At 39.6% G+C, this 25,157-nt stretch overlaps 1 protein-coding gene across 8 annotated transcripts in view; it reads right to left on the bottom strand.

Annotated features, from left to right (window-relative positions):
- SATB1 (SATB homeobox 1) overlaps positions 1-25,157 on the bottom strand; it is a 108,757-nt gene that overhangs the window by 49,666 nt on the left and 33,934 nt on the right. For all 8 annotated transcript variants that reach the window (XM_048838544.2, XM_048838542.2, XM_048838543.2 and 5 more), the window contains 2 exons: positions 7,652-7,763; positions 3,971-4,425 (listed from right to left, as the gene is read on the bottom strand). In XM_048838544.2, coding sequence (XP_048694501.1) covers positions 3,971-4,425; positions 7,652-7,763 — 567 coding nt within the window. The remainder of the gene's footprint in view (positions 1-3,970; positions 4,426-7,651; positions 7,764-25,157) is intronic.

Below are 25,157 nucleotides of genomic sequence, written 5' to 3'. Positions count from 1 at the left end.
AGACCCGAGACTTCTCTAAAGTACTCCACCCCTGCAAGGTTCAAGGAACAACAACTGGCTGGCTCCTCTTCATCTCACCCTCCTCATCTGCGCCCAGTGAGGGATTGGGCTCAGCCTATGTATTTCAATGGGACATTCTCACTATACAAATGTGTGTTATCTGCATGATGCATTGAATTTAGATGAAAAAAAGTCTGAATACAATCTATTCATTCATTTACAGCTCGTAACTGAAACACAGCTTGGTTTATTTTAGTGTGGCTATCCATTTGCATATATCTGGATAGCCACACTTGGGGTGAAATTCACACAAATTTTGGCTAAATGAACTTCGCATGGGGCACCACAAAGAGGGGCCAAGGGGATGTAATCTACGTCTCTCTCAGCCACTGGGCTAGAATGGCAACTGCTTCTTTTCACATTCCCTTCACAGGGGTTCCTAGCAGCAAAATCACTAGAACCTTAGGCTCACTGTGCACTGAAGCCCACCTTACAGGACAATTGGGAATGTTCAGCGACAGACTGGGGGTTCCACTCTCCTACGCTTCTTTAAATCAGAAAGGCAAATGATGTACTGCATATGTAAAGTATGCTAATTTTCACTCCATTATAGCTTTCTCAACTATTCTCTTTTTACACTTGGCCAAACGTATTCTTAACTGAGAACTACATATGTACCAACACTGAAGTTTGAAAAAGAAGTTGTTTGATTATCCAAGAGAAAATTAAAAGCATCTGGTCAATTTCTGTATGTAAAAAAACCGCAACACTATCTTCTAAAAATAATGTTTAGATAGTTTAAAAAAACCCTAGGAGAGGTAATTTTACCAAATTCCTGTCTCCTATGGACTGGGACCTAGCACAAGCAGTTCTAATCTAAGAAGAATTTTTTCCTGAAAGAAAAATCCCCAGAAAAATGGAGCCAAGTGTTGACCAACCATTCAAGTAATTAGGAATTTCTTCTTTCCTAAGGCATATTTATACCCGTATCACAACGTAATACTGACAGAATTAAAGGCTGTAAGATAAGAAGTGCTGACACGTACACCAGCACGTTTAACCAAAACCAAAGCCCATCTTGAACGCCAGACTGTTATGCTGCATTACTCTCAGCGTATAAGTCATTTCCTTTTTTAACTTCTATACTGAAAATCAAGTTTCTTCTCTCATCTGGGGCCATATCAGACCATCCGTTTTTACACAGAACTCCTAACTGATTTTGGTGAAGTCTTCTGCTTAAAAACTGATGGCATAATATGGTCCCTGGACTGTTTCAGAGAAAGGCTCAAAATATACCTATGACAGTTTTTAAACATGTCACAGTTAAGCCTGAGTTAGTTTTTAACTCAGAATTTAGTAGCTGGATTTAAACAAACATTTTCACTTTGCACTATTGAAAAATAAAAATAACTATTACATGTACATACACTGTATTCAGAAATAACCTCTGAAAGATGTAATGAATCAAAGTTCTTCCCCTAAGTCCAGTTAAAGGAGATATATTCTGAATACACTGATTAAAAATAAATATGCTTATCTATAAAATATGGGTTTATATACACAATGTAGACATTAAATGCAGCAGCAACCCTTAAACTTGTCTTTTTTACCTAAGATAACTAGCTAAGGCCCCAGTCTTGCAAACTGTGTGTATGTGTGAAGAACCATTGACTTCAATTGGGCTTTGCAGGGGCACAAGGTAAGGCTTGCATATCTCTCTGCAATATTCGGGTTTAAGAAAGAAATAATGCAGATGCTGAGGGAACCTATCTTGTTCCCTACCTTTTCTATATCCAATACCATGCAATATTGTAAATACACAGATAACTTAACGGCAAGTATTTAATTAATTAGCTAAGGCAATTTGTAAGATTCCAAGGGCAACTACTGTTTGTTCACTCAAGCAAAGCTGGATGAATGTTTTGGGTTTTTTTTTGGGGGGGGGGGGGGGGAGGGGAGGGCGGAAGGGGGAGAAAGATTCCACCTCTTCTCATTTGACTTTTTAAAACAAGTTCACTTTGATGGTGTTTTCTCCCATTTTGGACCATTTGAGTATATCCTAATGAGTTTATTGGCAACAATATTCCTGGAAACAGTAAATTTTAAACAAATTCCTAATTTGTGTGAGTATTTGCATTGGAAACCTAATTCTAAGATTACACAAATCCAATCACAAAACAAAAATATACTGTACTATATGAGCTAGGTGTTCAATCAAAATTAACCAATTCCAACTTGAATTTCAAATATCAAATACTAAGAATGCATTCGTATACAATTTACAGACTAAAAATTGTGTGCAAAAATTAGCTAGCAAATTTTGGAAACACAAATAAACTATTTTTGAAGGGTGGAGGTCTCAAGCTGCTCATGCACGATTCAAACAGAAAGAGGCAAAAACTACTAAATAAATTGTTCTCTGAATTATTTGCTCAGCTTTACCCGAAGGCAAGATGGCAGCCCCAGACATCATAACTCGAAGCTATTATTTATTTCAATTGGAAATAGTGCCAATAATCAGAAATGTTAAATACTGCAAGTGTGTTAAGTAAAAGCACAACCAAAACCCACACATGCATATTTATTCACACACCTCAACTGACATAGCCTTATCCTACTCAGATACACTCGTCCCACTGAAATAATGTGTAAAAGACCCAATCCTAAAAACCTCAACTACTGCTAAGGATCTAAGGATTCATGTTTAAGAAAAACTACAACTTTATACAGAAATCACAACATACAACACAGAAGCTATATTTTATCTCAGCTAAAGGAGTTCCTTTTCCTAATTTATAATGGTGGGAAATGGTGCATTGATATAAACCCAATATTAGTGAATTTAAAGTATACTCTCTTTTTCTTTCTTAAATTATACAAGGAAAGTTAAATCAAAAAAGTTTCACAAAATGTACTTTACTCAGAACATAATTGTTAAATTACACACTGGTCAGATACCTTCCCACTAAGTTTTAAATTTTCAGAATTCCAAGCCAGTTTTTTTCATATTTCATATTAAGAATATTTTAGCCTGTTAAAATTATAATTTGTTTTGTTATGCTTATTAGATATATTGTCATTTCTTTCATAGTGTGTCTTCATTAAATTTCATGTGGCATGGCATTAAGTTAAAATCCTATAGAAGTTATAGCAGCATTAGCTTCTAAAACAAGTGTAAAAAGCTAACACATTAGTGTTGTATCAGCTTTGCTAGAGCTAAAGTTTTTACTGCATTTGACACCTGCAGTATACACTTTGGTCTGAACACTGGTACTCAGAAAAATTAAATGTTTTAATATGAAATTTAATTTTAAAAAGTAGACACATGGGAAGTGTGGGAGATCTAAAAATTAAAATCCAAATTGATATATAATAAAAAACAATTCTATACCTTTTAGTCGAGGTATGTTTAAAAATTTGGTAGTAGTTACAGAACAAATCTTATCAGGAAAAGAAAATAGTAACAGCCAGTTGGGTGCTGTGGAGGCTGAGTATAGCTAATGACAAAACAGAGAGTTTGAGAATACATTTGGGCTACGGAGCAGCAGAGTCTGCAGTGTGTTGCAGTTAGTTTGTTCAGCATACACATATGCATGATGCGAGACAGAGACAGTGTTAATTGCACAGCTGCATCTTTACAACATAGAAAGGGATTCGGTGAGTGGCTTTGAGCTTGGCTCTGGGTAGAGCTGTTAGGTTTCTCTCCTTTTGGAAATTACTACACATCCAAGAATAGCATCTAGAACAAGAGAGGAACAATAAAAGCTGTTTAAGAATGGTGAGAATTTCCACACACTGTGGATAACTTAACGTTTAGACACAGATGTACTAGCACATGCCAGTACTGATGGCTCCTTCATAGGAGGAAAGTGGGGAGGAAATGAACAAGGTGCGAGATGGAAATGGTGGCAAATACTGAAAAGAACAGAATCTTGCATTAAAAAAAAAACAAAACAAAAAAAAGTCTGACCTGAGTTCTGTTAAAAGCCACACGTGCAAATACTGCCTGTGAAATTCCTGCTCGTTTCAATTCATCACGCACCCACTGGTAGATTTCGGAAGACACCTCTGTGTTGGTTGACACCTGCTGCTCCAACGGCTTGTTCATGGATCTACTGACGGGAGGAGGGTGGTTCAAGTACTGTTGGTTTAAGGACTGCTGGGCTAGAAGTCTGTTCACTGCATACTGCTGGTTCAGCAACTGGGCCATTACCAGCTGCTGATTTACCAACTGAGGGCTAATAGGAGTTGATACAAGTCCAGGGTGCAGGTTTGGGAGTGGGGTCCGAACAGATGGCTGACTGCTATGAGAAAGCTGAACAGGGGATGGAGGCTGTTCAGCTGTGTTCCCTGGGACTGGTTGCTGACCAAAGTTGACATGGTTGGCACCTTGTTGGGATAGTTCAGAAAGACTATCCATTTCAACTAGAGTGAAAAAGAAACATTTAGTTAGACAAAATACCAGTATAGATTAACTGAAAATAGTATTGCTCCTCTCTTTAGAAGAAGGCCTCTTAATTTAGGTTCTGGCTTACTGTATTGTAAGTCCCATAAGAAGTTTAATAGCAACACCATTCCTGTGTAACCTTACATTTCTGGCCTTCAAAGGATGGTGCAGTGAATTAAAAAGAAGAACAAACACACATGCATGGCACACCAGAAGTAGTGTCTAGGATGAACTAGTGGGGATTCAGTAAAACCCTGTCTCATCTGGTCTAAGTATGGCGAGGGAGGATCCTTTTCTGAAGGCATGGACAAGGGGAATGTAAAAGCCACTAAATTAAAAAACAAACAACAAAAAGCATGTTTGCAGTGAGGATGCACAGTCATATAGGTCTAAAGCAGGGGTGGGGAACCTATGGCCGGCTCATCCCGCCCCGCCCCACCGCAGGGCGGGAAGCGCGGCTCACCCCGCCCCGCCCCGCCCCGCGGCGGGAAGCGCCGAGCCTCTGTGCCTCCAGGGACAGAGGAGTTGAACATTTTACAGTTCTCTAAAATAACCCTGTAAATTAAAAAGAAAAGGAGTACTTGTGGTACCTAAGAGACTAACAAATTTATTTGAGCATAAGCTTTCGTGAGCTACAGCTCACTTCATCGGATGCGACTCCGAAACCTGTAAATTAAGTTGCTTTTTACTTGTGTGTGCCCCACAATTGATTTTTTCTGTGGGTCAATGGCCCGCGATAGAAAATAAGGTTCCCCACTCCTGGTCTAATACGTTGTCAATAACCAAGGGCCCAAAAATCAGGAAGCAAAAACTAGATAAAGGGAAGAGATGGAGTACAGGAGAGGGAATGGTGAGCAGTGCTACCCACCTCTAAAGGAATTCAGGGAGGCCCCTCCGTAAGCATGAGCGTGCACAACTCTCGGTGCAGACATGCAAAGCCTAATCATGGTTGTTACTGGGGAGCAGCCTCACTCTGGCATATGGACCCACTGACTGCTTGTGTTGCACCCATGAACTTTAACTCCTGCAGAATCTTCCCTACTATATCTACAGTTCCCAGATGGGACGGAGAAGGACAAACAATCTAGACATCCCTGTACCCTGCTGCTAATTCCTCGTTGCTGTATCAATCCTATGGCCTGTTAGAAACCAGAATAATTTATGTTAAATTATGCTGTTGGATTGTACTGGCACGCAGCATCAGGAGTGGACAAAGGCCACCTTTACCTTCCTCATTCCTGAGCTACTCTTCAGCCACGCTCAAGGATCCGGATGTGAGAGAGACTGGGGTAGGGAAGGAGGACAGGCTGCTTTATCTTACAGCCTCCCATGTATCATTGTTTCGTGCTTGAAGCACAGCTAAACTTTTTTTTACTGGCACCTTCCCCAGACACTCCCTCTGAGCTAGCCACACCTTTTATTCTAACTTCCAGTGCCTCTGTGGACAATTTAGACTCCCTTACAGCTGAGCAGAGTGCATACATAGCACTGGAACAGTCCAGGTTATATTAAGACTCCTTTAGATTTTATTAAGAGGCCCCCTGCCCCCATCAAACTTTTGGCCAACTTTGATCTGACAGGGCTCCTTTAAACCAGATTTATTTGGAATAGATCTTTGTTCAAAATTGGTTTCATTTACTGGCAATATTTCTAAAAAGGCAAAAAATAAAAATATCAGTGTAAGGAACAATCCCAGTTTATGAGAAGGGAGAAAAACATATATACGATTTTCACAGTAATTAATATTCCTCATTAACAATTATTCAGCAGATCACCCTCCTGTCAGAGGGGAGTCTACAGGAAGAAATCGGTCCATGGATTCCCTCACACAGATTCCCCTCACACTGTCCTGTAAAGCGCACAGGAAAGACGGGGGTTCTTCTACAAAGAGGCCCCATGCCTCCAAACTCTGGTGAGGACCCACAGCTTACTGTCATCATGGAGCCTCTCTCTAGTTTCACCAGCTACTAAGATTTTTGAGGAGATGTAGTGTGGACTTCGTGGCTGTATTCCCATTACCCCTGGCTTGCGTACTCTGTGAAGATGGCCAAACCCCCTTCTGTGCAGTGGGGAGATTGGCACAAGGATCAGGCCCATTGGCATCAGTATAAGTCTTTCCACAGATCTCAGTGGGCTTTGGATCAAGCCTTAACACAGAGGGGCAATACAGTTTTAGACTCTAAACTTACAGAAAAATCTGACATTGCTGAAGTTAACATTACACAGAAGCTACAAACAAGTTTAAGGAAAGCAGCCTTCTGTTTTCACTAACTGAAAGCAGAGATCAACCCAAGTGTGTCATTCACTTGGAACAGTAATTCAAGCAATTACCACAAAAGTGATGCATTGTCTTCATTACTGCCTTAAGCTATAAAAGGCAAGGAACCCGTTTTGGTAGATGAATGGTTTTGCTTTAAATACTAAAAGCTAGAACATGCTCAAAATTCAAACCAAATTAGACTCCGTTTTCTTCATTCCAAAAACAGTTTGAAAAATATTATGTAGAAGCTGATGTAAAATGCCCACATTTATATTAATTGATTTAAAAAAACAAACTGTGAAAGACATTTATAAACACATTAAAGAATTAATATACCTCACCAACTAATTTATTATAATCCTATAATATACTTGTACACCATAGCCTTACTGTAATCAGAAAAAACTTGTCCCAATAGCTATAACAAGGCGCTTGTCATAATGGACTGAAGTTACATCCCCAGAAGTTACAGCAAGATATAGTTCATTTGTTAATTCATAAGCTTCTTGTAGGAGGAGAGTGATGGAGAGCAGACTAGAATTTGTTACAGTAACTACAGACTTGTTACTTTAAAATATAAATTTACCATTTTAGAAAAAAAATCCACAAATTCATAATCTTTCACAGTTCTACATAAAGCTTTTTAAAAAAATAAAAATAAATAAATTATTCTAGGCCGTGGTAGGTTTCAGATTTACAAAATGACAACTTTATATCTTATTCCAATTTCCTGCATGTCAGACAAGCCAAGTCAGTTTGGCTGGTTTAATAACAAATATTTATTGAAATTAATTCTCTCATTATATACATATTCCCCGCACCCTCATTAAAAAAAAAGCATGCTACATTCATCTTGAAGAGCTCTAGCTTCTTATAGGACTGTGACAAACCTTGACACATGTGTAATGGTATATAGCCACCACCACTGCAACTTTTTTGCTTACCCATCATATCTTTTGCCTTCTTGAAATGTTTATACCACCTTCCAAATTCCTGACATTTTGCTGCTGAGACATTTGCATAGTAAGTGCTGTTCACAATGGAAGAAATCATACTCTGCATGAAAAGGGGGGGGGAAAAATCATCTGTAACACATAGCAGCACAAATTGAGAAAGAGAAATTATTTCAATTGTTGAAACCATAATATTTTTAGAGTCTGAGCACCATACTGCATTTTTAATCCTTTTGCCCAGAGCTTTAAATTTCTTTAAATCCATTAATCAAGCTTAAAATCATATACCAAATACATTGTAAATGAGAACAAAAAACAAATCCACTGAGAAAATACTAAAGTTATCAACTCTAAGAATCTTAGACTACTATAGATGAGGTGTGGTTTCAACAGATTAAGAATTAAAATCCTAAATTCAGAAAGTGTCATTTATTAGTACTTCTACTGCTTTCAATTGAAATTGACCCATCCTAGGTCCACACAACACTGCTAAGGATATGCCCATTCCCTTCATGTCACCTGTGTGCAGCACAGAACCCAGAGAATCGTGGGGGGGAATTTTAATCCAGAATGAGGTCTTCTGGGCTGCAGAAGAGTGGTTTAAAGCAATGCTGCACAAAAGAGTGGACACACTCTTCTTAACCAAACAAACTGTTCATAGGGAACAACTTTGAGAAACGCTCTCATTGTCAGCTTCAACTCTAGGTACTGTGCCATTAAGTGCTTAATTGTAGGACTGCACATTAATCATAAAATATACTAAAGAATTTCAGACATTTTAAAATTATTAAACTTAAGGATATATTTAGAAAGAAGTTGGTTAGATAGAAGGAGGTGCCAAATTTTAACCAAATAACCTTTCAATAAAGTGCTGTCTCACAAATCAATCAAGATTGTTTTGCACACTGATGCACTGTTGCAAGTTAAAAATTACACTCAATATAGGCAATATATTTTTGTGATAGGATGTGTGATCAACAAAAAAATCAGTGAGTACAATTCCAATAGACTGATGAATTTCAATAGTATTTAATGCGGAAAATAACTACTATTAGCATAACTAAAGGAATTGTCCAGCATATTTAGAACACAATGACTCTCTAGAAGACAAAGCCCTGATTATTAAGTTTCCTTTGCTAGCCTGCATAACACATTTCATTATATTTGTGCTATGGTGAAATCAACGTACAGCATGGGGCCTTTGTTATATGAATTGTAATAACCACTAGCAAAGCCAGTTTGGGGACAAAGGCAGTAAATATTCCTCTAAGTCTGTCTATTACAAACTATTCCTGATCTAACACACACTGGTTATCTTGATTATTGATTCTACTGGAGTCCATTATAAGCATTCATTTTATAACATGCTGTTCAGTAATATGTGAATTTCTTAGATCCCAAAACAGTTATGCTGACATGTTAATAAGGCAAAATATGGAAACCCTTCTACAGAAGTCCTGTAATGAATGTATCAGACAATTACTACTGTATAGCCATCTTCACGTTTTTCCATAAACCACCACAAATATATAGTCTTTAAGTGCTTACTATTCCTTTACATTAACCCAGTGTTTTTCAGGTGAACTAGAAATCTATTAAACAGTATAAGGAAATCTTGACAGATCACTATCTACAGCCTGAATCATCTAAAACTAACCTTAACTGAATCCAATTTCTATTTCCAGCACAATGACAATATCATTGATGTCGGATACTACTAAAATTGTGGTTTTAGGTTCCCTTACAGATCTGGCCACTCCCCATGAGGACAGCTGGTGCACATGACAACATAAAAAAAAAATCATGAGTCGCATCTGCAATACATATGAATAAATGAACTGGTTATTGTGCATGTAAAACCTGCCTCTGTACATGCAACATCAGCAACTTCACAGCCCACTTTGTGTGTGTACACGTGCATATTTTGCAGGTGAAATTTAGGTTTTAATTGTTGAAAATCTGGCTCATCTCTAATCTCGTCTCATCTCTCTTTTGCTATGATACAAAAAATGTAATAATACTTTCAGTGTGCCTCCTGCTATTAAAGATGTCTGCCTAAGACTTGCTGTCCTCATCTCCACTTAAATGTCATTCAACTTCATCTCACAATGAAGTTATAATCCTGTGTTTATGACATCACAGTCTGTTACCAAAGAAATAGGATATCATCAGTTCAGCACTGTGACCTCACTGTAGGACCAAACAGAAGGAACTGATAGGCTGAGTGAAAACTCTTGTGTAAACAACATGGGTAAAATTCTGGTCCTTTTGAAGTTAATGGTAAAACTCCCATTGACTTCAATGAGACCACAATTTCACCTCACAATCTAAGAATTAGCAAGATTGGCAAGGGAAACCGTGAAAGACACGAACAATGTAGTTGTATCTAAAGTATTGCCAGTCTGAAAGTCCCTCTTTAACAGTGGGCTCTTCGAGAACATTTCACACAAATATGCAAACTACTGTGGTTCATTTGCTAATTCACTTAAGGCAACAGTTTTACAAATCTAGTAAAAATGTTCATATCTTGTTAATCCATCAAGTACCTTCACCAAACCTTTTCTTCACTGTTTCCATTCTTGATCTGCCTGTACCATTGTTTTCAGAAGCTCATGGTGTGTCTCTCTGTCTTAGAAGATATTCCCAACATTCTTGAGGGAACCAGAATCTTGATCTTAGGCATACTGAGGTTTCTCTCTCTCAACCACAGGCTACACTACATGCAAAAAGCCCTCAAATTTTGTTAGTGCCTTGTATTCCTCCATGACCAAACAGTCCACAAGTATTAAACTAGATTGTCTCATGGTCCATGACTGGACCATTTAAAATTCCTTATCCAGATATATCCTATGTACAGCCTATAGCTGTAGATGCTTCCCAAGAATATGGAAGATGAGCCAGCACAACGTGCAGCCTGAATAAATCTCAGACATATTCAAATGCATCACAGTACTCACCCATGATCTGGCCACAGCTTTCACACTTTCTGTGAAAGAAAATTGATAAACCGTATAAGTTGGCCATAGATCTCAAAGTCTTAGAGAACCTCCCACAACCTTATCCTTCGGACCAAGTTGCTTTAGGATCCAAAGTGTCACACACACAAATACACCACACACACACACCCTACAAGTACATGTACAGTACTTGCAGTTCTGTTTTGAGAGTCTGATGAAGAGCCGATCTGAAATGGTGCCACCTTGACAGAATCATAGAATATCAAGGTGGGAAGGGACCTCAGGAGGTCATCTAGTCCAAACCCCTGCTCAAAGCAGGACCATTCCCCAATTTTTGCCCCATATCCCTAAATGGCCCCCTTAAGGATTGAACTGACAACCTGGGTTTAGCAGGCCAAAGCTCAAACACTGAGCTATCCCTCCCCCGCCAAGCCCCCACTACTCTGGAAGGATATCATCTGTTGCAGCCTGAGTTTTCTTTTTCAGCCAGATACATGGTTTACAGTTAGGTCTTCCGTAATTGTGGTGGAATAGGGCTAGAATTGGTTCTCAAGTTCAGCTTAGGTTTCCTTAGAACATAGTTTTAAAAACTGAATCTCATCCCCTCAAAAGGTTAAGTATCATAGATATGATAAATAGGCATGAGGTGCTCTCCAAGAAGTTTCAAGCACTCTCTAGAAAGTAAGTTTTTTATATGTCCATTGCTTTAAAAAAAAAAAAAAAAAGCCAGTGTCAGCCACCTTTTACATTATGATGTTGGAAGCCAATATATGATGTGTTTCACTAGGCAAGAGAAGGAATTTTATGTTTGATTCTCTCCGGTCATTTCATCTGCCACAGTAGGTACTTTCTGTGAAGTATTCCTTCACTGTTTCCTGTAAGACTGCTCACCAACCAGGTAAAAAACTGGTCAGTTATGACTAAAAATGTATTGTTCTTTTTGCAAAACAACAAAAACAATGTTAATCAGGTTAATTCAATCATCCAAACCAAAACTGTTCATGCTTTCCTGCCAAATCAACCAACCACAGCAAAATCTGTTATCAGTGATTGCTCAGCTTCCAGTCAAAAACACTTAAGCCCCACAGTCCCAAAACTTCCCCAATAATAACCTTAAAATTACTCTTACATAACAAGACTGAAGCACAGAAAACAACCTCATCAAAGGGTATTTGGGATGCAGTATTTGCACAGAACAAATACATGCTAACAGACTTAGTAGACGGTTCCAGAGACAACAGTCCCCTTACAGCACTCTGAGCTAGATATTAAGGATTTTTTGGTATGAAATTTCCCCCTCAAAGTGGTATCATAACCAAAACTTATTTAGGCCTTTCTGATTGTTTAACTGAAGAGGGGTTTGGGGGGAAAGAAGCATTTATGAAACTGGTTCATCGGTGTTTAAAGCTTTCAAGCTCTATCAGTGGAGGGGGCAAGGGCTGCAACAACTTATTTACACAATTATCTAAATACGATTAAACAGCTGATGGACAAATATTAAACTGGAAAATGTATAGTCATTTCAGCTTAATGTAATCCTCTTTCTGTAAACACCCAAGATGATTTTTTTCCCAACCAGAACAGTCCTGACATCTCATAAGCCTAAGGGTGAATAGCAAGAGATTGTTTTTGATAGTTATAAATATTCAAAAGACATGCAGACCATCTGCTTTCATAATACAGGTAAAGCAAGACTGAAATGGTGACTGCTGTATAAAAATGGTTCTTTTAACAAAGTCTTCCTCTCCTCGCAAACTATAAAGACAGATGTCAAAAACTGTTTATATAGGGTAATCAGGAGCGTGCAAAATGTAATATTCCTTTTACACACACTGCTTGCTAAAGAGATTTTTTTTCTTTTTCTTCCCATCTGTGTGTTGCAACACATTTTTACAAGTTAAAAACATTTTTTCAAACAGAGATCCCATGAATACCCAAAAACATGCTATCTGGTTTCTGAATGCTAATTAATTTCAACTAAGGAATCTGCATTTTTTCTGTAGGAAGGAATGTATGCTTTTGAAATGGAGTACTGTAGCGATAGCAGACATTGCAGACTGAACACTAAACAACTTCAATTCTGCACAGTTTTGACACTGGCTATTTTGACAACCTTGTCTTGCATGTAATCCGCATCTGTTAAATTTGGTTTACCATAAATGGAGAACATATAATTCTCTCCCTTTTCAATGGAGTTTTATTTATGTTTTGCCATTTATCAAGCTCTTCAATATAAAGCCTTATAACAATGTAATGATTTTGTCAAGTGGAAAGTAAGAGGTCTTATCTTCCAAGCAGAATATGAAGAGAGCTGCCCATAAACCCCTACAGTCAATTTTCAGAATTGAAACACTAATCTTGACAGTAACCTTTTAATGTATTATATTAATGGCACAGAAGCATTAAGCACCTTTTTTATAATTCTCAATAAAACGAACATTTACTGAACAATCTGTCAAAGGACTGGCTCCAATTTTTTTTTAAACCAAACTTTTAGAGTTCTATCTATTTTCACTTCCATAAATTCATCACTTTAGATACCTAGATATTTGGCAAGGCAGGATACTTTGCTACCACCACTATAATCTTCCTAACAAATATCCAAACTGTGAATCTCTGTTTCAGTCCCTAGATAAAGTTTAAATGGTGCTTAATTTAAGAACAGAGTACAGCTCTAGATTGGGGGCGGGGGGAATTAGAAGAGGAGGAACCATGCATATCTCAATGTAGAACTTTACCCAAAGGAACTTTATCATAAATAAAACTCACCAACAGTGGAGGACAGTAAGGAAGCTGCTTGGATTAATAAAATAATAGTGGTAGAAATCTCAAACAACATAGTCTGAGTGCAGACTGAGATCTCAGAAGTTACTTTAAGTTCCTGTTTAAATATTATTTAATTAAAACTACAGTTGTGCATATAGGCCCCAATCAGGTAAATACATAGTCAGAGACAGTCCATGGCCCCAAGAGTTTACACATCATTGGAGATTATGCCATTCCACACACTTGGAAGATGCAATCTGGTACCTGATCTACTGACATACAGATAATAATTCTCCGACACTTAAACTAAAACCAGAATTACAAATGCAAAATATCTAGACACCATGAGTTGTTTTTAGGACATGGAATGTTAAAATGGGCTGGTTAACACACACACATACACACCCCTTTAAGACTCTTTATTACCTTGAAATATGAGTGACATAGGAATTTGCTTTGTCATGCCCACTATAAATATGTTGAAGAAAAAAATCAGATGGACAGAGATACATTTCTGATGGTGAGAAGACTGTCTGTGCCTTTGTCAGTGCATATGGATGAAGATTTGACCCCGTACTGTTGCCAAGGTCATGAGAGCTATGATGATCTGTAAAGCAAGTGCTGGTCATATAAATTAAAATTGCATAAAGGCGGTCCTAAAATTGATTAAAATGAGGCTTTCCAAAAACTAAAATACCATCCTTGCCCTTCACACACCTTCTACATCATAGAAGTAATTTAATTTAGACTAGCTCCTCCCCCTTTCCCACTGCTTCTAAAGGCTTTGTCTTCATACAGAGAGAACTGAAAATTGCCTCTATTATAATGAGGACTGCCACAACCTCTTATTTTGGTAAAAAAAAGAATCTGAAGTGTAGAATGAAAAATAAGAATGAACTACAGATTCTTGCATTGCTCTGTCATGTTGTAATGTGAAGATTGGAAATTTACATGACAGAGAAGCAATCTCCCACTCTCCTGATGGATATAAATAAAGCAGAAAAAAAAAAAGAGTCTGCTTTCCAAGATACCAGTCTCATATCCACAGTCGAAAGGCTCAACAATAAAATAAATCATTAAAAAATAAAAGGGTAGGTGGGAAATGCTAATTCACACATACCAATTCACAAGAAGTGGGGAAACTGGAAATGGCAGAAATCCAAAGGACACTCACAGCCATTTTTGTGATTTTTGAGTCTTAGTTTTTAGGTGCCTAACTTGAGTCCCCTTAAAGGGAGCTGATTTTCAAAAAGTGGTGAGCACCCACCCTTTGAAAGTCACCCCTTCCCTTTTAAAATGTCTCAAGCTGAGCATCCATAAATGGAGACACCAAAAGATCAGGAGTCAATCTTGAAATTATTGTCCACTACCTAAAGTCTGTACAAGGGCTTCCAGCAGCAAAGGCTTGAGATTTAAGTGTGCTGCTGACTAGACCCTTCCTGAAATCAACGTGGATAAAATCTGAAAATTACTAAAATAGTAGCAATAGGTTCCTAGCTTTCTCTCATTGAATGAAAATGGCCTTGTGTTTTCAGAAGTAGAGTCTACATTACTTCATCTGAGAATACTTGACTAACTTAAACTTTTGAGTCTCTGGGCTGAGTCTTCCAGCAGGGCAACCCACAAAAAAGGAGGATATGGATAGTGAAAGGTGCTTGAGCTACTATCCATTTCAGATCAGCAACCCTGGCTCTCAAAGGCAACTTGGTTAAGCAATTAAGATTAAATTTGCTGTTTGCCTGCAGGGTGCTCTCAAGTCTTCAGGAATAAGAGGAAAAGAAGGGAACATAAACAGAAAACTGCAGGTGAAGGGTACTGAGAACATATCTATTGCTAGAGCTAGCAAACACTTGTACAAGCAGAAGACATGGGACACCGGATGTCAAAGTCTGGAGTCTCCACAGACTGTTCTGTTAAGACATTGAAAAACTGAGCATTCCTTATCTTTATCTTTGCCTTATCCAATTCTCTTTTCCATTCAATCTTCTTGCTAGATGAACCGCATCCTCCTGTGACAGTTCTGTTCTTAGGAGGATAGGATACCTCTGACTTCCTAATTGACTTTTGAATTCCTGGTTCCATCTTTTTTTTCCTTCTTCTTCCAGGTATGACATGACTAAGGTTTTATTGGTACAAATGATTAGTCAGAAAGGAGAGTCCTTTTGCAATTAGTTAATTAAAGACTGCTTTGAGTATCCAAAAACTGTATATTCCTTCCTGCAGAAAGACTTACTTTTCTCTCTACAGATTGAGAGCACATGAGCCCTGACCATCTGCTGTGGTAATTCTCCAGTTTGGTTCCAGTAAAGAGGCTCCTGAAAGTTGCACAATATTGTCCACCAAATTAAGAAAGATTTCCTTGCTAGGGATTATGACACGCTTTTTCAGCAAGTCCCTTCTCTGGTTCCACTGTTCTGCTAGGCAAAGCACCAGTTGTTTGGCATGAAGCTGAGCCCTAAGGCACAATGTCCAGACAAGAAGTCATCATACTCAGTATCATTAATGATGGTCTTGCAAAATTTATTTTGGTGTTCAGGATCAAATCTTTCTTTGATCTACTCTCCTATGTAAATAGAATAGATTTTTAAAGCCAGAAGGGGCCATTATGATCATCTAATCTGGCTTCCAACATAAAGCTGTTCATAGAATTTCACTCAGCAATTTCTGAATCTATCCCAACAACTTGTGGTTAAACTACAGCATATTTCTTTCTAACTTTCAGAAAGACCTCCAATTTTAATTTTAAGACTTCAAGACATGGAAAATGTATAACATCTCTTGATAATCTGATCCACTGGTTAGCTACCTTCCTGTTAAAAATCTGTCTGATTTCCCAGTTTGAACTTTGCTGACTTCAATTTTCAGCCACTGGATATTGTTATGTCTTTGATGGCCAGAAAAAAAAGCCTTCTAGCATCTTATCTTCTCCCTGTGAAGTTACAGAGACTAAGTCACCTCTTAATCTTCTCTTCAAAAGTCTAAACAGATGCAATAAGAGACTAAAGGAGCTCATCCAAGAAATGTTTACCAGACCACCAATCCATTTTGCAGCTCTTCTCTCAACTATTTCCAATTTTTCACATCCTTTTAAAAGTATGCACACCAGAAGTAGACACAATATTCCAGTAGTGGTCTAACGGATACCGTATAAAAAGGTAACTTCACCTCCTTACTCCTGTAAGTAACTTGCTTGTTGATACATCCAAGCAGTCAAAGCAGGGACTGCTGCACTGGGTGTGTGTGTGTGTGTGTGTGTGTATAAAATGGGACCCCCTTTCCCTTCAGCACCTTTTTGGACCCAGAACGGTGAGGGGGAGACCCTCCCCCATCCTCTGGGGGCACTCAGACCCAACTGGTTGCTTCTCCCAGTCACATGGCCTTGCAGAAAATCTGTGGGGAGGAACCAGCCAGACTCTAGCCCATAGGAACAGTTGTAGAAGCAGCTGCAGAAGCAGGGACCTTTGGACATCCAGAGAAGTTTCTACAGAACTTTCTCTGCCCTGCCCTGATGGGCTATTTCCCACAACTCTCCCTCTCTGTCTCTTCATCTCAATTTCACTCCTCATCTGCCCCTCAGACTCTCTTCCCCACTGCCCTGTCACCTGCCCACCCTTCCCTTCCATGTCCCCTCTCCTTTCAGCTTTCTTTCCATTTAGCTTAGCCCCTCTTAACTAAACCCACCTAGAAAAAAAAAAGGTGGAACATGCCACTTACCACCATCACACAGCTGATTCTGCTTGTGGCTTACACTCTTTCCATTCTCCACCCTGCGTGTCTGTCTTGTCTATTTAGAGTGTAAGCTCTGGGAAGGTAGGGATCATCTGCTATTCTGTGTTGGTACAGCTCCTAGCAAAATACAGGCCCCACTCGTGGCTGGATTTTCTTTTTTGGCGCTACCCACAATAAACCTGATTATTAATCATGTTAGAGAGATAAGGTGTGTCAGATAATATCTTTGGCTGGTGAGAAGGACAAGCTTCCAATGTTACCCAGAGCTCTTCTTCAAGTCTCTTCTCTGGGCAAGCTTGAAAGTTTGTTGCTCTCACCAACAGAAGTAGGTCCAATAAAAGATACTACCTCACTCACCTGGTCTCTGTACTGTCCTGGAACCAACACGGCTACAACAGTACTGCATACAATAATCATATTAGGCTTTTTTCCACAGCACCACATAAGGTGTTAGTGTTCAGTTTATCTAAAGTGACCCTAAATCAGACAATGCCCCATTCATCTAGTATATTTAGCTCTATTGAGGAAGAATGGGATGAATGACTCTGTCCTTTCCGCCAAAATGGACTCTAAAGTACACTAGGGTCTGAACAAGAGGAATCAAGCCCTTTTTGAAGTTTTCAATGAATCTGAGACTAAAATGTTTAAAGCTCATTATCAAGTGCTAACTGATTTTGATGGATAAAATGAAGATTTCATTAAGCAGTTCTTTAGTAGAGCAAGTTACACATGATCTCTCCCCATGATGTTAGCTTTAGCAATGAGAGTTTTTTAAAAAAAAAAAAAAAGTCCAGCTACACTGGAAAGATCCAATATCCTGTCCAGTTTTGTAAACATTAAGACAAATCTCATTGATTTTTGATAACTGCTTATCATAGTGATATGCATATTGATCTGTTGATTCAAAGAAATCCCTTGGCTCTGCTGCAACAATTACTTCCTGGAGAAAATCTACACTTTTAATTCCTTGTATACCATTAACTGATGGTTTGGGTTTCACCACACATGTGGCTCCTTTTGTTTTTGTTGAACAAGAAATGGGGAATATACCCCTGAAAACTTCTGGAGTTCCTGGTTCTGGAAAAGACATTTGAATTCACTGTAAGGTACATTCAGAAAACACACCTGAGAACAGAACTGTGTTTGGCCCATCTACTTTTAGAAGATATTTTGACACATGGGAACACACAGTTTTGGGAGAGGGATATAGTATTTTAAAAAATGTATCTTAAAAAGACATACTTTTCCATGGCAAGCACTAGCCAGGTTGAGAGAGAGATTTATTCCTCCTCGCCCCAGAACAGATGTTAGTAGTGAGGGTCTCAGCAGAAGTTTCACTGTCCTTTCTCATCATTGAGTCCATTTTTTCTATTGATAATCTCCTTCAGAGCCACAAAATCTTTTAAAGAGATGGATCCTTTTTGGCAAACTAGGCCACATCAAGATCACACAAAAGCACATAACTCTTCTCAAGCTTGTAATGTTTTGAGACTCTGGATATATTATGTTTAGAGTTAGGGAACTTGTCAGAATTAAGTATTCTCTAGACTCCTATATATGAGGAGAGCCTTTTATGTCTTCTCACCCTTGGGGAAGACAGATTTCTTTAGCTTGTTTATTCCAAGATTTGGAGGGAGACAGGTCTCAAGCTGCTGCCAAGTGTTTGAGGTTTACTTACTGTGCTCAGGACTGAAAAACCTGTCCTCCGATAAATGCTGCAAGGCATCAAAGGAATTTGATACTTATTTTTTCATTGAGAAGTCATCCAAGGAAGTAGACAGACCTCACCCTTCCCCTAGCATTTATTTTGAGGAGACAAGGTGGGAAGTGAAGAGGAAACTATACATCACTTTTTTTTTTTTTTTAAATGAAGCTTTGTAAGAGTTTGCTTGCAGGTTTCAGAACCTTTAAAAAAATCCCCCCTCATCCTCTCAAATAATCCTCAGTGAGCATTCAAGTCAGAGTTGAGATCAATCTGACAAGGAAGGAAGTATTCGGTCTGTCAAAGCCAGAAGTGCTTATCTCTCTGTGTAGCCACTCAAGAAGTGGGTCTCACTGTGCTTTCATTCCTGTCAGGTGTAAAGGATTATTACGAGTCCAATTCCTTTTCTTCAAACAAGACTGTCACAACTTAGACCACCATCACAGAACTCTGCATAAAGGGCAGAGGATGCAGTTAATACACTTGGGTTAGTTGGGCACCTTTCTTCTATATGCTGGTAGCATTTCATAGGGGTGAAAAAAAAATCAGAAAAATGTGTCAAACTGAGAAAAAACAGCCATGTCTATTTAAAGTCAGGGCAAAATGGACACCGTTAGTGCAGCAAAGACAAGAAACATCTGATGAATCAGATTCATCTGTCCACTTGCCTTTTAAAGAGGACTTAGGTTGGCTGTCCAGATAAGAGCTCTTTAATGGACAGAAGTGAACTTCATTTTAATTCCTAAACTGACACTTCACAATACACAAGTTTACCACATAATTTGGAAAAATTCTTTGCCACTGGCAACTTCCTGAGAAAAAGCAACACGAGGACCAGAAAGGCATTAGTGCGGCAGATGTAACTGACCTGCACAGGCAAAGAGAACGAGCAAGTCACACTGCTTGGCTCTAATCAGTGCTAGAATGATTTTATATAAATTTTTTTTGAAGAGACATATACATAAGTGACATAAATGAATCAGAGACCATATATTTCTTCATTGTTAATGAAAGTCAGTTAAAAGTGTAGGAAGTGATAAAAAAATACTGTTAGTAATGTGTTTTACATAAGAACACAATATAGAAAGGGAAGTGCAATTAAATCTTAATGTGGACATTTTTTATTTTTAGTTTATCATCTGGTTTACATTTTGAGTGCCTTCACAGACAGTAAATTATGCTGGCATTTCTTAGGGAATAACTGCCATGTTAATTTAGTTTAATAAAATAACTGACATAGAAAAGGGGGGAAAACAAGCAAGAAGAGAGTCCCAACCCCCACTCCTTATCTTTAGTTAAGTATTCAACTGCTTTCTATATGAATTGTCCGTGGTCCAACTCCAGCGCCATGTAATAATACAATACATTACAACACAATACAATACAATCTTGGATTTCTGTAGCGCCCTTCATGCGAGCATCCCAGGGTGCTTTACAATCATTACGAGTTAAAATTAAAACTGAAGCACATACAATTCCTAATAGAATCATTTTAAGAATGCTAAACAGAACAAATAACTTTTAAGTCTAGATTTAAAAGTCCCAACTGTCAGAGCGTTCCTTACTTCAATTGGCAATGAGTTCCAAAGCTAGAGAGCAAAGCGACTAAAGGCTCTCTTATGTTATGTTAAAGGATCTCTTATGTTGTTTATACTCTTATAGTACTCTACAATCAACCAGTTTCCAATACAATTTTTCTTTTATGTGTTATTTGCAAATCTTGTTTTAAAAGAAAACTGGGGAGTAGCTGGGGAATAACCCCCTAGCGTAAGTTAGAGAAAATCAGGGTTCACACTCAGACACATCTATACACATAAAATGTCTTAAGTGGTGCATTAAGAAATGATATAAGAAAGCATTTATAATAAATGTGCAATTCCTGAGCAGTGTATTATTTACTGGCACTAAATATGCTGCAAAGATATATATAAAGGACACTTTAAACACTAGTTATTGTATATGGCTTCTGTCAAGATCATCATTGCAGTGAAAGTGAAATAAAACAGAGTTCAGTTTTATAATGTATACAAGGCATCTTTTCTCTGAAATTAGTACCGTGTTCCTTATTTTACTCCTGCCACTTCCCTAAAACTTCAAGGCCATATTATGCAGACACCCTTCACGTGAGTACAGACTGAAAACCACAAAAGTACAGACCAGAATTGGCCAGTACCCGGAGAATCGGAAGAAGCACAGAAACATCATCATCTGCCTGCAATCCACGGAACCTCCTCCTCTGAGTTTAGGGCTCTGCAGTGTCTGGGCCAGAGGTGAATAAAAGGCTGCTGCCTAGAATCTCAGCATTTATCTTCTGAGAGTCGGTTGCGCAAAGTATCATGCATTAGCTTGCACAAAAACATCCTTCCAAGATAGGAATCCCTAGCCCGAGCTGGAAGCAGATGCACGTGGGGGCCCCATGACAGTAGGTCCCTTCATTGCTGTACTAGCAGGGCCCTCTGAGGTCAGAGCCTATATTGATTTGGTAAGGAACACATGCCATCCCCAATCAGTCAGTGAGTAAACCCAGGAAAAGAAAGAAACTGATTCTTCTAGTCCAGTTCATGAATTTCCCTCCTGGAGAGAATGTTTTGAGCCTTAGTTATAATGTTTCAGGTATAAATATCTTTCTACCTCTTCACAGTAATCCTATTTTCCTTCTATTAAATGTTCAGGTCAGGAAATTGTTTTATATTATGTACAGAAACATCTAGACAGGTTTTAAATATTCAAAAAATAATATCTAAACAATGTTGAGAGTCTGATTTAAACTGGGGTGGGGGGGTAGAAAAACCCTTAGAAATTCTAATTAGAGAGGAGACTCTTTGTTCTCTACTTAAGTTGGGAAAGAGGCACCATAGCAGCAAAAGTTAAGGATGAAGTTAGTCTTAACACTGGAATTTTCTGGCATTTCTTAGTGAATGGTTTTCCCCTTCCCCCCCCCCCTTTTTTCCCTCCTGTGTGCCAATACTCATAGAAGATGCCAGATTGAAAGTACCAGAGACTGAAGATTATTTAAATGTACCCACAGAAAAGGTATAGCAGCATAGGGAATAGCAAGAAAAGCCTCATGCCATATCATGGATATTCTTAACTAATTACTTGTAAGAGTCACCTTGAGGAAAGTTCAGCCTCCATCCCCATCCAGTCCAGAGATGCCAACCTTGGTCTGAGGCTTTTCGTGATGTTTATCAAAAAAACATTAGGGAGGTTGCTTGGACTTCTCCCCTGAACCCAGAAACTGGGACCTCTCCCTCCCTTCGAGGGACCTCTCCTCTAACCATACCGAACAGTACCTCTCCTCCCCACCTTTCTCATCTTTAGCCAAGGGAGAGAGAAGCCTGGGTCCTCAGGCTCCCATCCCTCATTGCACCACTGACTCCCACCCCCAAACAGGGAGAAGGGGAGGACTGTCCCCAGGGAAATGCCCTCGAGGACTGCAAAGCAGTATAAAATTACCTTGGCCAGTTCCAGGCCTGGACCTCCTTCCCAAGATGATCCTTCTGTTGCATCCACTCAACTGACGCTGCCTCCCCCGCAGACTTCAAAGTGAGGGTCTAATACGAGGCAAGCTGGGGTGATTGGCAGTAGGGCTTAGGATGCTGGATTCATTGCCTAAACCGGAGGCTGTGTGTTGGTGTTTTAATAGTCCCTTGCGGACCCTCCTGGCATGCTCTAAGTACCTCCAGCACATTAACGTAGTCCAGCAGGGTATCCGCAGGGCAGCTACAGCGCAACACGCAGCCTGTGATTTAGGTGGTTAATTCAGCAGTGCCCCAACCCATTCAAATTTGTCACAGCTTGCCTCCTCTCAGACCATCACTGTGCTGTCTGGGCACGTGCTGCAGGGATGGTGAAGAACATACCGTCTCTCTCACTCTCACCCCATGGCATTATTTGCTGTTTGTTGAACCCAAGTGGTTGTGAGTGACGCATACATTTTATATAAGTGTGTGTGTATGCTTGGAAAATTAGTAGATTTAAGCCTAGATAATGTAAAAATCAGGGGGGGGGTTATGAAAAATTAGGGATGGTCAGCATCTCTGCCAGGCCCTCGCCCCTCTGCAAAGGTTGTCACAGGAGTGCCATTCATGATGATGGCTTCTGTCACTGACACCTGTCCACTAAGAACTAGACTAAGAGCAGTACTCATTTCACCTAAACTACTGTATGCTGGTGTGCTGGTATTTGCAGTGTTGTTGTAGCTGTGTTGGTCCCAGGATATTAGAGAAGAGGTAGGTGAGATAATAGCTTTTATTGGACCAACTTCTGTTGGTGAAAGAGGCAAGCTTTTGAGCTACACAGAGCTGCTCTTCTAACTTTCAGGCATTATTGTCCTTGAAGCAAAAGGCTCTGTATCCCATTAAAAATACCTGAGCCATATAGATCAGTGTTTTTCAAACCGTGGGTCACGACCCAGTACTGGGTAGTGGCATGTAAAGTCGTGGGGTGCCTTGCTCTAGTCAGCACTGCAGACCGGGACGTTAAAAGCCCCGTCGGCGGTATTGCCCAGCTAAGACAGGCTACTGCCTACCTGTTCCGACACCACGCTGCGCCCTGGAAGTGGCCAGCAGCGGGTCCGGTTACTAGGCAGGGAGATCACAGGGGTACGCGTGCTACCCCTGCCCCGAGCACTGGCTCTGCACTCACGCTGGCCGGAGACTGGCCAATGGGAACTGGAGGGGACAGTGCCTGTGGTGCTGACCAGGAGCTGCCGGAGGAAAGTCCGTGCTCCAATCCCCTGCCCCAGCCCTGAGCCCCCCCAAAACCTGGAACCCCTTCCTGGACCCCAAACCCCTCAGCCCCAGCCGAGCCTTCACCCCCAGTCCAGAGCCCTCATTCCAACCCCCTGCCCCAGCCCAGAGCCCCCTCCCTGAACACCCTGAACCCCACAGCCCTCACCCCTGCATCCCAGCCCTCCGCCCTGAGGCCCTCACACACCCCAGACCCTCATCCCCAGCTCCGTTGGGTCGCAGGCAAACAATTTCCTTCAACTGGATCCCCAGAAAAAAAAGGTTTGAAAACCATTGATATAGATGACAGAAAAGGTTATATCAATTAAAAAAAAACCAACAACATTTATCAATATTAACTTTCAAGGTAAAATGAAAGTTAAACACTTTAAAATTTTTTAACAAAAAAAACCAAACACAGATACCAAGTCAACATGTATAAATACACTTAAATTGTTCTAAAAGTCAGTTTTTCCCTCACTAACCTGCCAAAACCTGTGTCCAGGCCCTCAAGGTTCTGTGTTTCCCCTACAATAATCGAGGGCATCTTTAAAAAAAAAAATCTAGAGCAATGTAAAGAATGCGGCTCCCTGTTCTACTTTAGATATTAGTGATACCATTAACTGTTGCAAAAGAAATAGAAATCTTTAGGTCTAGCAGGTAAAATTAAAAGAGGGGGAAAACCCACCTTTTAGTTCATTATTAAAAATAATTTTAGTGTACACAAACACGCATTATGGTAAACCCAAATCCTGGTCCCATTGAAGTCAAAAGCAAAACTTTACAATTGTTCAGTGGCCCAGAATATAGTGGTTAATTATTTACAAAAAGTTTTTCAACTGGGGAAAAAAAAAAAAATGTTCTGTGTTCACTTTTAGTTTCATACAAAAGGGACCTTTTTAATATGGACTATTGTTTACCAAGATGGCCAGAACGTCTACCAGTTTAAGATACTCAATTCCTGTCCCTACTGAACAGAATATATTCGTAGCTATACAATAATTTGGCATTTAGGTAGCTGAATATTGTTGGGCAGCGTTCTGCTGCCAGGTATTTGAGTAAAAGAACTCTTAAGGAAGAGCTGCTTAGCTCTCTTGGTCTTCCTAAGGGAAGGAAGAAAAGAAGTTGCTTTCTTTCTTCCTCTGCCCCCCAGCCTCGGAAGCAGCTGGATTCCACTGCTCCAACCCCTTCAATGGAGAGGGGGATAGGAACCTGCAGCTCTGCCCCCTCTCGCCTTGTCTACTGCAGGGCAGGAGAGAGACAAGATCCCTGGTGAATTTGGAGGCAGGCCTATTGGATATCCCTCTGAAGGCTGGAGATAGAAGGGAGAGGATCAGCTAGCCACAACCTGAAATTGTCAGGCATTGAGATTGAGGGTGAAGTCATCCAAAAAACCACAAAAGAACGCTGACCAGAGAACTTCTAAGGTCTGATTACAACTCAATGCAATCATTTCTCCCCAAAAGTAACAAACTGTAAACATTTTGCCATACTATATATATTTGGGTTGAGAACAACATGAAGGAGGCAGCACAATAATACACTGATACTTCGTGGAAAATCAGAGTTCTGAAGTGGGCAAGATGTGAGGCATTTGCTAATCTAAGAAAAGA

This window comes from Caretta caretta, chromosome 2 (assembly GCF_965140235.1).
Source record: "Caretta caretta isolate rCarCar2 chromosome 2, rCarCar1.hap1, whole genome shotgun sequence".
NCBI classification, from domain to species: domain Eukaryota; kingdom Metazoa; phylum Chordata; order Testudines; family Cheloniidae; genus Caretta; species Caretta caretta.
Note: the sequence above shows the minus strand (reverse complement) of the source record. Positions and strands in the feature narration are given on the sequence as shown.